The sequence below is a fragment of the Doryrhamphus excisus genome, chromosome 7, assembly GCF_030265055.1.
Source record: "Doryrhamphus excisus isolate RoL2022-K1 chromosome 7, RoL_Dexc_1.0, whole genome shotgun sequence".
In the NCBI taxonomy this organism is placed as follows: Eukaryota; Metazoa; Chordata; class Actinopteri; order Syngnathiformes; family Syngnathidae; genus Doryrhamphus; species Doryrhamphus excisus.
The window spans coordinates 11728626-11745760 of record NC_080472.1 but is presented as its reverse complement, the minus strand read 5'-3'; the positions used below and the strand labels follow the sequence as shown (position 1 = coordinate 11745760).

The 17135-nt window shown below is 46.5% G+C and overlaps 1 protein-coding gene across 2 annotated transcripts; it reads left to right on the top strand.

The window, feature by feature from the left end:
- The first annotated feature begins 305 nt into the window (after window positions 1-305).
- znf106a (zinc finger protein 106a) lies at window positions 306-16049 on the top strand. 2 transcript variants are annotated; one of them, XM_058077511.1, is made up of 23 exons: window positions 306-425; window positions 1929-2005; window positions 3207-3268; window positions 4289-4483; window positions 4979-6574; window positions 6646-7096; window positions 7215-7284; window positions 7670-7827; window positions 7985-8045; window positions 8115-8339; window positions 8418-8872; window positions 8950-9146; window positions 9226-9263; window positions 9351-9466; window positions 9539-9673; window positions 9825-9941; window positions 10708-10899; window positions 10971-11033; window positions 11107-11226; window positions 12860-12931; window positions 13001-13072; window positions 14261-14407; window positions 14477-16049. In XM_058077511.1, the coding sequence occupies exons 2-23, from the start codon at window positions 1931-1933 to the stop codon at window positions 14528-14530; spliced, it is 4671 nt and encodes a 1556-aa protein (XP_057933494.1). In that variant the 5' UTR covers window positions 306-425; window positions 1929-1930; the 3' UTR covers window positions 14531-16049. The 2 variants fall into 2 exon arrangements, with proteins under 2 accessions (XP_057933494.1, XP_057933493.1); XM_058077510.1 differs by having other exon boundaries at window positions 14261-16049.
- Window positions 16050-17135: the final 1086 nt, after the last annotated feature.

Sequence of the window (17135 nt, the reverse complement as noted above, 5' to 3'; positions counted from 1 at the left end):
TTATTATTTATTTGGCAGTAACAACAAGTGACACCAAACGACACGCCCCCCATCGCCGCTGCATTCACGGAAACCCAAAACAGTCAAACAAGCAGTATAGTAACATGTATTTCAGGATCACTACAATATTGTTTTTAAGTGAACAATCGTTCTCTTTCATAAAAGTGTGACTGGTAATTAAATGCACACATATGACATTTTTACTGATGTTTGACAACAAACAACACTTGTTACGTTTTTACTCGCAAAGTAGCATTTTCCGTGGTGAGTTTCTCCTTTCCTTCTGTGCAGCGACGTCCTTGAATGCCGCTTCCGTTGCCGGGCAGGCTGGGTGCTTACAGGAGGAGGAGGAGAAGGAGGATGTTGTTAGCTTCTTCGCTGGAGGAGACAATGTAGAGTCCCAGGCACTAGCGGATGTTCTAAAGGTATCAGTTCACCACTTTTACAGTTAAATGCTTGCAAATGCTGGACTTTAGCAGAACTTATCTGCCATTTTGTCATGTTGCGTTACGTTCGTTGTGCACTCTTAGTTACCTTAGTGACGCTGGCTAGCATGCTAGCTGGCGACCCAGCTAGCACTTATTTGGCATAAATTTGTTTATACTGGGTTATATTAGATTGCTTCATTTGCTGGTTTAGTCTGTGTGCTCCAGATTTAATGTAATTCCACTAATAATCTTGGTAATCTCGATCTTTGATAACAAACTCGACATGACAATTAGCTTGTGGGCTAACACAAACAAACAGCCACAAGTGCTGTTTGTAACCCATAGTGACCCCCAACTATGTTGTGTTGGTGCAGTATTGTGTGCATCAACTTAATATCTAAATATATAAAACGTCTGCTCATTATACAGTAGTTACCTTAAATCGCTTGATCAAATAGCGAATTGTTAGCACAAGCGAGCACAGCAGTAACATCTTCCTTTCATTGTCCTTTTGTTGTTGTGCTTTAAACACGGTAATTTGGCCTACACCATCTTAAAATAATTGTTTTTTTTAACTTATCGTTAATCGTGTTTGAAGTTTGCAGGGGAAAGTGTTTGGAGCACCTCTCTTCTCGCTGTTGTCATGGAAACAGCTCCACAACATCACCAATAATTTTTGTGTGTGTAGACAATGACAGAGAGTTTTAACTTCATATTCTTTGTCCTACAGTCAGTCCACATTTTACAGGCAAATCATGCTGGATAATAGATTTAGCACATCTAGCATTAGCATATTTTGCTGTTTGCAGTCATTTTTGTATGATTTCCAACTTGCCGTAAAAGTTTGTTTAAACCTGCCAAGGTCGTAGACACTGCAACATTTTATGGTAGCTCTCCTTGTGATGAACCTCAGCTGACCCACAATGCATTTTGGCAGCTTCCCACCTTCTTTGTGATCACGAGGCCCGTCCAAACTTGACGGTGGTTTACTACATTGTGGATCCATCAGCACACTAAAATTAACCAGCGTCCACCTCGGACTCCTTTGTGGTATTTGGAGTGTTGTGGACAAAAAGTGGGTTAGGCAGTTCATCAAAAACGGAGTCTTGAACATTCCTGGGAATATTCCTACTCATCCAGGTCATTGTATTCTTTCAAACCATGTCGTCCATTCATAAGAAATAAAGAAGGCATAGCCACCTGGTTTGGAGATGGGTCCATGACCATCATTACATCTGAATAGGATTCTAACGAAGGTGATACCACCCAAACGACCATCGTTGGCGGCCAGAGGCCCCTCTCCATTGTACCCCAACGATGGTCATTTGACCATTCCTGTCTGGACCCGCCTCCTCCTTTAGAGGGTAAATAGTTTGGATCTTGCACCCGGCTCTCAGACCAGAGCTGTCCTATCTAGTCCGCACTCTTTTTTTTGCTAACTGTGCTGTTTATAAGAAGTGGAAAAGAGACTGAATAAATGAACGTATTGTGTGTTGGCAGCTATGGTCAGATTTCCAGTCAAGATGGCCAGACACAAGAAGTGCATCCTCTGTGAGACGGTCCATGCCTCCAAGCAGGTAACTTTAGTCACAAACTGTCGTTTTTGGTTAGATTCCCACGTCACGTATCTGGACTGCATGCCTTGTAGGTTGAAATACAAACACAGAGCAATAGCAAACTGGCCATCGCAAGTGTACAGGCAGTGTTTTAATGAGCAATTTCATATTCGTAACTGTCATACTTGTAGATAGGATACTCATTCTTATATTTAATAATGAAACTCTAATGTTTTGTGACTTTCTTCGCTGAAATTCAGTTGGAGTCGTCCCCCATTTTATCACAATCAATTGTAGACCTGACTGCGATAAGTGAAATTTCATGAAGCAGGATTCAGTATTTATCTTAATTGCCTTTATTGTCATTGTCATTGTCATTATTGTCAACGAAATTTGAGTGCAACTCCACGGTGCATTTTGTAGAAAGTAAGAATAAAAAATAAGGAAAAAAATAAAATAAAGGATAAGAATATAAATATAAAAAGTGATATAGGTGCTGTTCAGAATAAATGTAAATATATGTACATCAAAAACAATAACCTATACAGTAAACAAAATGTGGAACTACAGTAAACAAAAGGTAGTATTGCACATATTGTACCTGAATTTCACTTGAATGAATCTATTTCACATAAGTCACATAAGTCCCATATTGCACATTGTGATGTGTGTTTGAGTGTTCATCGCAGTAATGAACTGAATATATTTGTAATTGGAGCATAGAAAACCTGTTGATGATGATTAAATGTTTTTTTTTTTTTTACATTATTATGTACAACCTCAGGGACCATAGGCTTCAGATTTTCCACAGCACACATTGCCTGTTTTCCATTTTAGGCCCCAGATAAAACAAGGCTACAGTTCCTTTGTTAGTTATAGTGCTACCTCTGGCTATGGCATGCAACTGCACGGCCCTCAAGATGGATGGATTTTGTTTATGGATGGATTTTGTTTATTGTCATTGCACAATAACACAGCAGTAAAATTGCCAACGAAATGTCGTTGCCTGTCTCCCGCATAATAATAAATAATAATGTGGAGAGTAAATAGATGACATCAAATATGAACAACAATGTACAGCGTGAACAGTAATTTGTACAAATAATTAAAATGTTTTTATAAATAATAATAATCTTTGAGAAACGGTAGAGTTCATATACAGGGACACTCTTGCCTTGTGGCAGCGTATGTGTAAAAGTACAACTTTATTGTTCCTCTGCAGGAGATGGACGAGCACATGAGAAGCATGCTGCACCATCGCGAGCTGGAGAAACTCAAAGGCCGGTAAGTCCAAAATATTTGGTTTTGCTCCCGTTTTTCATGAGCTGAACTCAAAGATGTTTTCTTCTGGTGTGCCGAATGTGGGTCATGAGGCACATGCACATTCTGGCACGTGCTCATCGGGTATCAAGCCAGTGGATTGAGGGGCAGCTGCTCCCAACTGTGACACATATATTTAGACACAAACTCTCTCCGGAAGCCTGATAGAAGGCGGCTGGCTGGCTGGCTGGCTGGCTGGCTCGTGACTTTTTGATAAGTTAAAGTATGTGTGACGTCAAGTTCAAATTCAGCTCAATAATTTTGACCTTCAACTGATAAATAAGCTACACAAGTGATAACAGTGACCAACATAGGACCTGCTATAATACCAGCATTTCTTGATACAGAGTAAAAAAAAAAGCGAGAGGGGTCCAGACCCAAGGTGACATATTTGGGAGAGGTCTGGAGGCAAAGGTTGCGAGCAGCTGCAGGCTCCAGTTACTCTATCTCTGCTGCGATTGGTCAGTGTGATGAAGAGCACAAATGTCGGCGCTGGATAGGGGAGGAGGGGGGGCGGTCATTGGATGCTTCCTGACTGACAAAAGCAGACGTGAGACTCCGGCCGGGTCTCAGAGTGCAGCAGACGCCATCATGGCAGCACACTAAGCGCTGCGAGGCCGGCTAGCTCCATTAGCGCGCCGCCTGGGCTGAGCGGCTCTTCCTGCCTCCGATGGCCTGCTAGGGAACGCTGAGTTTAGATCAGGAAGATAGAGGTTTTTATTTTTGACACCAGAAAATTTAAGTTAGTTACCTCCTGATCTGCAAGCAATAGAAAAATTGGCTAATGTTATTTTTTTTTTAAAGGGATTGTTGAGTACTCTCTACTCCCACTTTTTCCGATTGAGACAAAGTAAGAAAAAGTATAGCAGCCAGCTAGAGTGCATTGTAACAACAAGCTCTGCAAGGCAGGAAGAAGCAAGCAAACAAGACCAGAACCATGCCTGAAGGAAGTATTGAACCCCCCCTGTCGCCTCACCTCCCCAGGGACTGCGGCCACGAGTGCAGGGTGTGCAAGGTGTCGGTGGTCAGCCTGACCGACTACGCCAGCCACATTTCCAGCGCGGCGCACAAGCAACACGTGGAAGCCCTGGAGAAGAAGCCCGCCAGCGTGCACCGCGGCGAGGACTACTTCGACCAGGCGCTGGTGGATGCGATACACAAGCGGCAGGAGCAGATCCGGTAAGACATTTGACCTGCCATATGTCACAGAGTTCTTCATTCAACTGATGATTGTAGACGACCGCAATGTATCCCAATGGTCATCCTGTTATTGTTTACACTGTTGTACATGTTGCTTTGACAACAGATGATCCCTGCTATTTGCAAGGGTGGCAAAATACTAATTAGTATACATAATGTAGTATAAAATAGTGTTATTTACAGGGGTGTAAGTGATACCATAGACTGCGTGGTACAACTCCATCGTGTGTTCCACATGTTACTTACCACTAGTTGATCCTCTCCAGCAAACAAGCCTGAGCATGCGCCATCTATAGCCTCATTCTGTTCATCAGCCCTCACAGGCTTCTTTTAGCCGCTCGATCATTGCAGGGCTCAAATGACACCACTGCAGCCAAAAACAGAAGCAGGATCAGGATTTAGCACAGGTTTTTCGGGGTGGGGGGAGGCGGGAGTGTCACCTGCACGTATGACATTTGCGGCTTTTGTCATCAGCAAAGAAAAAGAGGCGGACGCTGCTGCTCAGCTGGCCAAACAGCAGGAAGAAGCGCGGAAAAAGGAGTTCCAGCAGCGACTCAGCAAAGCCAAGGAGGGTTACAGGCTGGATAGAGGTCCGCAGCATCCGCCGCAAGGCTTCGCTCGCTCCACTCAGCACAACTCCTGGAACAACAAACAGCAGCATGGCTTACGAGACGGGTACGCCCCACCGTGGAACAACAACAGACAAGGAAGGAGCGCCACCTGGCATGCTCAGACGCCGCCCTACTTCCACAGATGGGAATCGGGTGACAACCGCTTCCACTCACAGGATGGCTGGGGGGGCTCCATAAATTGGGAGCGGAGTCCGTTGTCTGACCAAAGTCGGCTGCCCTGGCTCAGCAACCAAGGCAGCAGCTATGGCGTGTACGGCAGGAATAATATTTCACCGTGTGCAACAAATAACCGGCCACTCAGTTTCAACGGGGCCTCTCTGTTTCCGCCGCCGCCACAGTTCTTCACCAATTCTGCGAACAACCTTCAAAGGAAGGGTAAGGAATCTAGAGGGCCCCAAAGGGAGGAGATGCGAGCAGCTGACTGTGACCAGCACAGTAAAAAGACCTTTGGCAGCAACCCAAAACTGGACAAAACCTGCAGCTGGTCAAAGGAAGTGGACTCCAAACCGAGCAAAGATACCTCAGCCACCCCAAAAGGACCCAAAAGCCAGGAAAGAACAGCAGCAGAACCTCAAGAGGCGAAGCTTAAAAGTAACCCTAAAAGCGTGGATAAGAGAAGCGCCGCCCAGAAAGCTGTCCGCCAGACCTCCACCTCTGGTCCTTCCACTCATCCCAGCAGTGGCGTCTCAGCACAGTCACAGTCGAAACCCACCACAAAGCAGGCGGGGATCCGGACCGCTCCTGTCGGACCACAGAAGTCTCCAGAAATCATCAGGAAAGCCATGGCCAGGAGATGCTCTTTGGATGGCTCTAAGTTAGCAGTGGCCCGACACACTGAGGGGGAACCCCTGAAGCATCTATTGCGGGGTCAGATTACGGACAACAAGGACAACAGCTGCCGGCAGAACGCGGGTAAACCGAAATCACAAGACCCGGCCCGGGAAAAACCAGCACCGTCTTCATCTGAGAGCACGCACTCCCTCCAGTCGCTGCACGTCAGCACTTCCACGGCGGAGAGATTTCCGCCCGCTGGCTCAGGTGGTGACGACGCGGAAAAGCTTCCGGACGTGGAAACTCTCGCATCACCTCCCCAGGATGAGGCCTCACAGGCTGCAGACGAAGGTCACAATTCAGGGAGCGACAACTCCAGATGCGGCAAATCGGACCTCAACGCATCCAGCGCATCCAAACTCGGACGAGACCTGACCAAGCGTGTCGGCACCAAGACTAAGACGGGCGGCCTGGAGCCCAACCTCAACATTGCCAGGCGGGTGCGCAACCTGAGCGAGTCGCGGAGAAGTGACACAGAGAAGGATTCCGGGCTCAAGCCGACCGTTCGCCAGCTCATCAGCTCCTCCGGGTCTCGGCGGAAGGTCAACTGGGACCAGGTGTACCAGGAAGTGCGGAAGAAGCAGGACAAGGGGAAAGGAATGCCAAGGTGAGACCAGAACTTAAATTCAAGCCTTTTTTGTTCTGCTGAGTCTTATTTTTACTTCCGTCTTTCTTCAGATTCGGCATTGAAATGGTTCCAAATGACCTGGAGGACCAGAGCCAGGAGGAAGACAACCTGGCATTCCTGGATAATTTCCCTTGGGAGGCCCTGAAGGAGACCTCTTCTCCCGCCGTCTCCCGTAAACGCTCCTTATCAGAAAGCAGTATCGCTCCTGCGTCCGAGCACTCGTGTTTCCCATCGTGTGAGTCCGAGACACCACAAAGGCAAGTCCGACGTTCCGAGCAGCAGAGGTCCTCCGTTTCTCCTACGTTTAGCGTTCCCAAAGAGAATGATGAGGCTGAGCAGAAACCAAAATTGACTCTGGAGGAAGCACAGAAGCTAGCAGATAAGCTAATGTTGGAGAAGGCTAAGGCTCTCCAAAGATCCGATTCCATGCTTGGGGACAACAGCTCAGGAACGGAGCAGATGGACACCCAGGGAACAGCAAAGAGGCGAAGAACACCTGGGGTGAGGAGCCAACGTAGCCGTGGAATATTTCCTCAGAAAATAAAAGAATTTAATAAAAGAATAAAAATTTCATTTGTTTCATGCAAACAAGTCACCTCCTTCGGTTTCTGCCCTTTAGGATGTTCCGAGCCAAGAGGCTGCAGGTGTGGAACAAGATAAAAAACGAAGAAAGATCAAATCCAAAAGTGGTGGGTGCTGCAATATGCTCAAATGTCCTCGTATTTATGTCATTCGGTTAAGTCCGCTACTTTATTCTGACCTGAACACATCAACAGCACTGCACTTCCTCATTGTCACTAGGCAACCCCAAGATGCATTCACGGACTAGATATCTCACATCACAACTGCTCCACTTCACGTAGTAGTAGTAGTAGTAGGCGTGGTCAGGCAGCACAGTTTCAGACAAGAGGAGAAGAATGCAAATTTACCTTGAGATTTATGGAGTATTTTATTGAACGACTCTTACTATAACGCCCCGCGAGGATCCAAAAAGCCAGTGAAACGAGCAGGATAGGGCCTCCTGACATGTTCTATTAATAATGGTGTCCCATGTGTGTTTTGGGGTGCGTGCAGCCGATCGTTTACAGATCGACCAGCTCCTGGCCGTGTCCCTGCGCGAGGAGGAGCTGAGTCGTTCACTGCAGACGGTGGACAGCCAGCTCATTCAGGCCAGGGCGGCGCTGGAGGCCGCCTACGTGGAGGTGCAGCGGTTCATGGTGGTCAAACAGCAGGTGTGTCACAACACATATGTGTTTTTTTTTTGGCAGGAACAGTTCCTCAATAGAAGCACCTTCATCAAAATATTCACCTTTCCAAAGATCATTTATCATAGATACCTGGGTGTGGTACAATCTCATGGTGATTGACTGGCTGTTTGCTGATTTTCAGATAACCACAGAGATGAGCACCCTAAGAGAAAAACGCATTGCGTTATTAAAAGGGATGCAAGGTAATACCAAATCATTTCATTGTTCACTTTAATTTCAATTAATGCCAGTTTAATGTGTGTTTATTGAAGCCGGCAACATAGCTGCCCCACCGCCAGTTCGACTAAAAGAAGAGGAGGCAGACCCGGTCGAATCCTCCCTGGCTGCTTCCATGTCCTCTCTTACGAGCATTGCTCATCCCGGCTCCGCCTCATCTCCGTCCGCCAGTTCCCTCCCTGTGGCCATCAAGCAGGAGCCCCTCTCCCCCGTACGTGTCAGCTCAGAGACTGAACTTTTGGAGGCTGTCACTCTTGCAGGTAAGAATCTTTTCTATGCTGCAGTATCGCTGGAATAAAAAATGTTCTTAAATGTGGTTTCTTGATGGGCTTCTCCAGAGCCCACCTTAGGGCTTCACACGTCTGTAGAAACAAAGCTGGAGGACTCGTGGGCACTTGGCCAGTCTGGCGATGTCAAAGACAGCACGTTGGGTTTATTGGAGCCCAATGAAAAGGCAGTTCAGGCAGTACATCACCTTCACAACCTGGACCTCAAAACCTCCGTGCAGCTGATGTCAGCCAGCAGCAGGAGAAGCTCGGAGACGGGCAGCCTCGCTGAGCGTTCGCCCTCACCAGTGTTTGAGACCCCCGCGGTCCCAAACACGGCAGAGTCGCCCTGCGAGATGCACGGTGGAAAGCGTGTGAGGAAGCTGAAGAAGAGGAAGGTGCTAGAAAAGGCTCACGGGAACGTGCAGCCTGAGAGCAGCGACACCGAGATGGATGCCGAAACCTCCAGGCCCAGGTGGCCCCGACCTAACAGGAGGTCCAGCAGCAGCAGTGCTCATAGCACTCAGGTAAGATCTCCTCCTTACCAAGTGGAAGCGATGTGAACATGGAGGACGACAAGGAAGTGACCGTGCCTCTCATGCAGGCCCTGCTTCCTGATACGGACCCCCCGGTGCTGATGGAAGAAAAGATGGAGGTGACTGAAACCTGCCAGCAGCTCCTCGGGACCTCGCTCTCTCCCCCGGCTTCCATCCCGGACTCGTCCAGAACAGAGCAGCCGAGCTTAGCGTGTAACGAGGTCACCTCCACCAGCGACATGGACATTTGTAAATCATCTGAGAGGTGACAACATTACACTCTTTCATCTTTATTCCTGACGCTGATGCAAAACTCTTCTCTACCGTTTCTCTTCTCTTTGTAGTGAAGTATCATTTCCGAAGATGACACGGACCTCCTCCTGTAAGTCTGTCCATGAAGATAACGTTGAAATAATCAATAACTTCATTCCACGTCTTTTCCACCTTATGTTTCATTTGTCATTCTCAGACACGTCCTGTGGTGCATTCGAGGGCCACCAGGAGGCGGTGAACGGCATGCAGGTCCACAACGGCCTGTTGTACACCTGCTCGGGAGACCGCACCATCAAAGCCCTGGACCTGCAGGTAAATGCTCGCATACGCTGCCGTCTGTCTCATCGCATGTCGACTTATGAATGGCGTTCCCTGTTCTCGCAGAGCCGCAAGTGTGTCGCTGTGTTTTCGGGTCACACGTCCAAAGTGAGCTGCCTGTTGGTGTCGACCGCCCCCTGCCTGCAGCGCCGCCTGTACTCTGGTTCTAGCGACCAGACCATTCGGTGCTACAATCTTAAGGTATTTTGGTATGGCCTATTTACAGGACAACTATCCTATGTCAAGTGTTACACGGGGTGGACTCAGCTATCATGTGTCAAGACCACCAGAAGGAGACCTGTGCCGTCCTGTGGGGTCTTATTTGTATTTGGGTGTTTTGTGTTGTTTACAGACACAGGAGTTGGAGCAGCAGTTCAGTCTGGCAGACCGTGTCCTCTGTCTTCACAGTCGATGGAAGATTCTTTACGCGGGTCTGGCCAACGGCAATGTGGTCACCTTCGACCTCACTGTGAGTAACAGCACAGTTCCCTGCACATGCGTGGTCTAGCATTCACCGACCTGCAACTTGGCAGAGTTTTGGTTAGAACAAATAATTTCGGAAATTATTTTATTTTTCAAAATGTAAAACAGATCTCATTCACATAAGTCGGCAATAATTTATAAATGATAATGCAGGTGAAATACGTACATATGTGTCAAATGTTGAGATTTCACACTTTATTTGGCAGTCTTTGAATGCACCATGGTGACACCGTGACTCCATCATTTCATGGATCATCTGACATTATCATTCATTAGTGAGGGAACACTTTGATTTCGCACTTTATTCGGCAGTCCTTGAAAGCACCATTGTTATGTGCTGTGACTGGTGACACCGTGACTCCATCTGTTCATGGATCATCTGACATTATCATTCATTAGTGAGGGAACACTTTGATTTCGCACTTTATTCGGCAGTCCTTGAATGCACCATGGTTGCGTGCTGTGACTGGTGACACCGTGACTCCATCTGTTCATGGATCATCTGACATTATCATTCATTAGATAATGACAACATATCATTCATTATCACACTGGCAATTGAAGAGAGAAGAGGACGATTCTGAATCTAATCAAATAATTACAACAGTTGCAAATGTCGATCCAAAACCAGATCCAAAACGTCAACATCATGCGCGCAGGAGTGTTTCAGATTGACTTTTTTATATCAATCGTTGGTAGTTGGTATAACCCCTGCTGTCACGTCACGGCTGATTGTATGTTTATGACCTCAGAGCAACAGGCAGATGGACGTGTTCGAGTGCCACGCCCCGCGCGCCGTCAGCTGCCTTGCGTCGTACCAACAGGGCTCCGGTAGGATCCTACTGGTTGGCTCCTATGACAGCACCATCAGCGTGAGGGACGCCAAGACTGGACTCCTACTGCGCACGCTGGAGGGCCACACCAAAACTGTCCTCTGCATGAAGGTGCGCTTCTTCAACACACCGTGTTTGATTGCAAGGGAGACGGAAGCTGGAGTAATGACTTTTGCTTTCAGGTTGTGAACGAGTTGGTCTTCAGCGGCTCCAGCGACCAGAACGTCTTTGCACACAACATCCATGTGAGGCCACCTTCTTTGCAATAACAACATGGAGGCTCCCATCGGTGGGCTAACTTTGCTATCTTCTGTGCAGAGCGGTGAAATGGTGCGCGCCTACAAGGGCCACAGTCACGCCGTAACTGTCTTAACAGTTGTTGGCAAGGTGATGGTGACCGCCTGCCTGGACAAGATGGTCCGCGTCTACGATCTACAGGTGCCTTGCTTTGACTTTTGCGTTTACACATCCTCATTGATTAATTAATTCATTCATTTTCTACCGCTTATCCTCACGAGGGTCGCGGGGGGTGCTGGAGCCTATCCCAGTTGTCTTCGGGCGAGAGGCGGGGTACACCCTGTACTGGTGGCCAGCCAATCACAGGGCACATATAGACAAACAACCATTCACACTCGCATTCATACCTATGGACTATTTGGAGTGGCTAATTAACCTAGCATGTTTTTGGAATGTGGGAGGAAACCGGAGTACCCGGAGAAAACCCACGCATGCACGGGGAGAACATGCAAACTCCACACAGAGATGGCCGAGGGTGGAATTGAACCCTGGTCTAGCTGTGAGGTCTGCGCGCTAACCACTAGACCGCCGTGCCGCCCTACACATCTTCAACGTATCCAAAAATCTATATACTGTAGCTTGCATACACACAGAACTGCGAAAGGCGGGGTACACCCTGGACTGGTGGCCAGCCAATCACAGGGCACATATAGACAAACAACCATTCACACTCACATTCATACCTATGGACAATTTGGAGCTGCCAATTAACCTAGCGGGAGCACATTACACCAGTTTTAAAGTGGCTACATTGGCTCCCCGTCCGCTTCAGGATGGATTTTAAGATTCTCTTACTGGTTTTTAAACGTCTTAACAGCCTAAATGGCACCTTCTTATTTATCTGATGTGCTTTTACCATATCAACTCCCGCAGACCCTGCGGTCCTCCGGCACTGGCCTTTTAACAATACCAAAACCAGAACAAAAACCCACGGTGAGGCAGCATTTAGCCACTGTGGCCCCCACCTGTGGAACAGCCTGCCGGAGAGCCTCAGGACTGCAGAGACTGTTGGTATTAAAAAAAAAAAAAGATTAAAGACACACCTTTTTAATCAGGCTTTTAACTCATATTTTTAAACTTTTCTTATGTTTTTATCTTTTTAGTCCTATTTTATGCTTTTAGCTTTTAACTCCAGTATTTCCTCAGGGGGGGTCCTCCACACTGGGGGGCTGTGTCGGATCTGCTGGGGGGGTGCCATCCTTGGGTTCCTTCGACCCGGCCGGCTGGGGGTCCGCCCGTCTGTCGGAGTCGGGGGACCCGGGTGCTGGTCCCCCGATGGCACGGCCTGTGGCTCCTCCCAGTGTGGACGGCCCCAAAGGTGGCGTTTCCTTGATGTGTGTGTGTGTGTGTCTAGTATGGAGGGTGGGAGGGAGGGGCTTTCTTACTATTTGTTTTTCCTTTTAATTGTGGTAATTGTTTTTAATTCTGTAAAGCACTTTGTGTTGCATATCTTTGCAGGAAAAGTGCTATACAAATAAAGTTGATTTGATTTGATTTAGCATCGCTGATTCATGGTGTGGGACTTGAATATTTAAACATTTTATTTTATCATCATGACAATGTTCTGTCTTCAATTCATAGTAATTATGACAAACATCAACAAAATAAGAGCATCCTTGGCCCAGTATGTCGTCAGTAGCAGCACTGTGATGCTGAGGCTTTTATTAGTGTGGCTAGTGTCAGGGCCATGTGTAGAAACTTACTCATGACACTTTTTCTAAGTCTCCACACACTTCCACAGACGAGACCCTAAATCTTCATTCTTCCTCCACAGTCTCGAGAGCAGCTGCAGGTGTACGCCGGCCATTCTGACATGGTGACCAGCATGGCGGTCCACCAGAACAAGGTGAGTCGGCACACAATCCTCCATGCGTGGTGACACCAAAGTCTTGACTCGAGTTGTCTTTTTTTTCAGATCTACACTGGCTGCTACGACGGCAGCGTACGAGCCGTCGAGCTGAACCTGACGCACAACTACCGCTGCAGGGTGAGATGAATAAGCAGTTGCGCAATAATCGTATGTGTACAGCATGAGTCATTAGGTTGCCTGGGCGACAAAAGCAAATAACCGCCAGGGTCTTTTATTACCAAAAGATACGGATACAGATACGGCTGTAGGCAACCCGCTGATGTTTGTTGTGAAATTCATGAGCTATTAATGCTAACTGAGCGGTGTGCTCCATATTGTTGTTACTACATTGTTTGTGTTTCTACTGTGTTGTACAATAAATGAGGTACAGTCCAGTACACTGAAAGCACAAGTTTACTCTTAAAATGAGGTCTAGTTAGTTTCACACAAAACTAATGTTTGTATTTAGCTGGAACCTAGTCTAGTTGAGAGTTGATTGGGGGAAATACACCTGTCAATAACCTGGGAGTGACTTACAGCAAAATGTCACAAAGTAAAGTATGTCAGGGATACACAAGCACCAGACTTGATCGCCGGAACAGCAGGCTTTTATTGTAGATTTGATTAATCTCCCAACAGGCATAATAATCCATAACACTAGCTACTGGGGAACCAACTCCAAGGTAAAACTCAACTCCTGAACCCCTGATGTCACTTCCTGTCCGCCACTTACTTAGGGCCCCCCAAAACACACATGGACATGAATCTCATTTATGTCTTAAATGGCTTATTTTCTCTTATGTCTGCTATTTTGGCTAATACAAATGTAAAGGTGACTATAGGGGTGTTACTACATGGCCAAAGGGCTCTAATAATGTTAAAGTTTTCCATGCTCAAACTACAAAGCTATCTTATTTATAAATAAGGAATGCTACTTTGTGAAAATTCACTTACTGTATACTGCAATATTTTTAAGTGCTGCTGGAAGTGCTTTCGTCTTCCCAGCATGCCTTGCGGCACAAAAAAAGTTACATGTTTCGAGTTGGCACAGTTTATTATTCTCCACAGTACTTGGAAATGTTGTGTTGGCATCGTGATCGTAGCTACTGTTCCGTATGGTGATCCTCCTGTTCGTCACGCTAACTCTAATTTCTATTCATATAAACAAGCTAGCATGCCTCTGACCATCTCGCGAGTTTGAGACCACGCTACGTGAGTTTGAGACTCGTGGTGTGTTTGGATGTGATGTTTAGCTTATGTCAGAATAATAAAGAGGATTTGATTGAACATGATTGACACTGTCGTCATGGTCCTCATGGTCCGTAGTGGCACGGCTGCTCCTTGGTTTTCGGCGTCATGGAGCACCTGCAGCAGCACCTTGTCGGCAACCATGTTGGCGCCAACCTGCAGACGCAGCGCTGCCGCTGGAGAGACTGCGAGGAGTTCTTCTGTGCTCGCAATGGCTCCAAGCAGGTAAGCTTTCCAGGTAAGACTCACCTGGAGGAGGGAGGGGCTTACACCGGATGTTGTTTGCTCGCACAGGGGATGCTCGCACACGTGCAGAAACACGCCGAGGAGGCGGAGCCGGAGCCTTGAGTTCCTCCCTCCCATATTGGGCGGATGTTTGGGAACGTGTCCACCACTTAACGTTCCATGTTGGAATCCAACATTTAAGTGTCTCCGTGTCCATTGCTGTTTTTTTTCTACATCTCCACGAGCGGGCGGCGTGTGGCGTCCTGGGTCACGCCGCCCGCTGCGTCTTTTCCCACTGACCAAAGGAAGAGAGACTTTGTTTTCGCCGAGATAACGTCAGCGCCGCCGGGGGAGGGAACGCCGCGCTTGCTAAAGTGTGCTTTTGGGTTCAGGATGTTTTTATTGTTGTGACGCGTGTTTGTAAGCCACATGATCTTCCTTTAGTTTCCTTTTCCTGATTGGCGTTAGTCACCTTTGACGGGTTGGCTAACGGCCTGCATGGTTTGCTTTATTTCGTTTGGTTTCGTTAGTTGTCGCATGTCCTTATGAAGACATGGAGGGATTTGGGTGCAGTGTTGTGTGGCCGTTTTGCCGTGAACACGGTGGTGACGTGCGTTGGCGTGCGTTGGCGTGCGTTGGCGTGCGTTGGCGTGCGTTGGCGTGCGTTGGCGTGCGTTGGCGTGCGTTGGCGTGCGTTGGCGTGCGTTGGCGTGTTTGTTGCCGCACGGGAGCGTCTTTTCCTGATTGCTCATTTTGGCTTGGTAGCGGTAAGAGAGAGACAATTCAGTTTCGTTTGAGTTGACCTTGTTATTGTAACGTTTGTCATGCACATGCTCTAGGATGCCCGCTGGCATACATTGTGGTCGTTTACCACCACCATGCCTTTCTAATTGTTTGAAACCTATTTATACTCATGGTGTGGAGCAGAAAATAGAGAAATAAGCCAAGGCGGCAGTACGAGGAGGTGATGCAGGTGTCCAGGAGGTGTTTGAGGGAAGCAGCGAGAAGGAAATAATTAGCATTAGCATTCCTCCCCAAAACTATTTAACCCCCCCCATCCCATGGGTAACACTACACTACCATAAGGTACACAAAATCACAGTAGTTAATGAGGATTACTCCCTCATTACTCCCTCAGTAACTACTCTACTCATTAGTTCCCTTTTAACTACTCTAAATGCATGTGCCTTACTTCCTCACTAACTACTCTCCTCATTGGTCCCTCAGTAACTACTCTGAATTTATGTGCCTTGGTTCTTAGGTAACTACTACTACTACTACTACTAATTCATTCCTCATTAGTTACTCTGTAACTACTCATTAGTTACTTGGTAACTGCTCATTAGTTACTCATTAGTTACTCAGTAACTACTCATTAGTTACTCAGTAACTACTCATTAGTTTTTCATTAGTTACTCGGTGACTACTCATTAGTTCCTCATTATTTACTCAGTAACTGCTCATTATTTACTCAGTGACTACTCATTAGTTACTCAGTAACTACTCATTAGTTTCTCATTAGTTACTCAGTGACTACTCATTAGGTCCTCATTAGTTACTCAGTAACTACTCATTATTTACTCAGTAACTACTCATTCGTTACTCAGTAACTACTCATTCGTTACTCAGTAACTACTCATTCGTTACTCAGTAACTACTCAGTTACTGAGTAACTACTCAGTTACTCAGTAACTACTCATTCGTTACTCAGTAACTACTCATTAGTTCCTCATTAGTTACTCAGTAACTACTCAATTACTCAGTAACTAATTAGTTACTCGGTAACTACTCATTAGTTCTTTGGTAACTACTCATTAGTTAGTCGGTAACTGCTCATTAGTTTCTCATTCGTTACTCTGTAACTACTCATTAGTTACTCAGTAACTACTCATTAGTTTCTCATCAGTTACTCAGTGACTGCTCATTATTTACTCAGTAACTACTCATTAGTTTCTCATTAGTTCTTCGGTAACTACTCAGTTCTTTGGTAACTACTCATTAGTTCTTTGGTAACTACTCATTAGTTACTCGGTTACTACTCATTAGTTACTCTAACTACTCATTAGTTTCTCATCAGTTACTCAGTGACTACTCATTAGTTCCTCATTAGTTACCCAGTAACTACTCATTATTTACTCAGTAAATACTCATTAGTTCCTTGGTAACTACTCATTAGTTCTTCAGTAACCACTCTAAATGTATGTGCTATAGTTCCTCAGTAACGACTGTATTTTTGGTACCTTATTGTAAAGTGAGGACCCCCCCTTCCCCCCACTCCCACCTGTGTGACAAGCAGTATGTTGTTTTAAAAAACATATAAATGTATGTATCATTTTTAACCTCATAGTCCCCCCCCCCCCAGTTGGCAGATGTTCTTGAGAACCACAAAAGCCAACGTTTTTCACTTGAAGTGGTACGGAAAGCACGGCGTTCACTTTCTGCCCGGCAACACTGACGTTCTTCAAAAGCTGATTTTTGTTTTTTTTTAACAGTGCAATCCAAGGACTTGAATAATAATAATAATAAAGAATATGCAACATTGTTCATTTCCTCGTCTCACTTGTCATTTCTTGGCCCATCTAGATCACATGGATCAACGTACATTGTTCAAAGAGCGTATCATCGATGCTTTGCCCAAGGGCCCCTGGTACCAGTGAGGGAGCCACAAATATATCATTTTTCACTTCGCTCACTTCTACGCAGTAATCCCTCATTTATGGCTTGATAA

Bases quoted from the DNA above. Each gene is read 5' to 3' on its own strand.
- znf106a (XM_058077510.1), top strand. From the start codon at position 1,931: ATGGTCAGATTTCCAGTCAAGATGGCCAGACACAAGAAGTGCATCCTC. The intron at 8,873-8,949 runs GTAAGATCTCCT...CCTCTCATGCAG, and splicing joins GCAGTGCTCATAGCACTCAG to GCCCTGCTTCCTGATACGGA. The intron at 9,467-9,538 runs GTAAATGCTCGC...CTGTTCTCGCAG, and splicing joins TCAAAGCCCTGGACCTGCAG to AGCCGCAAGTGTGTCGCTGT.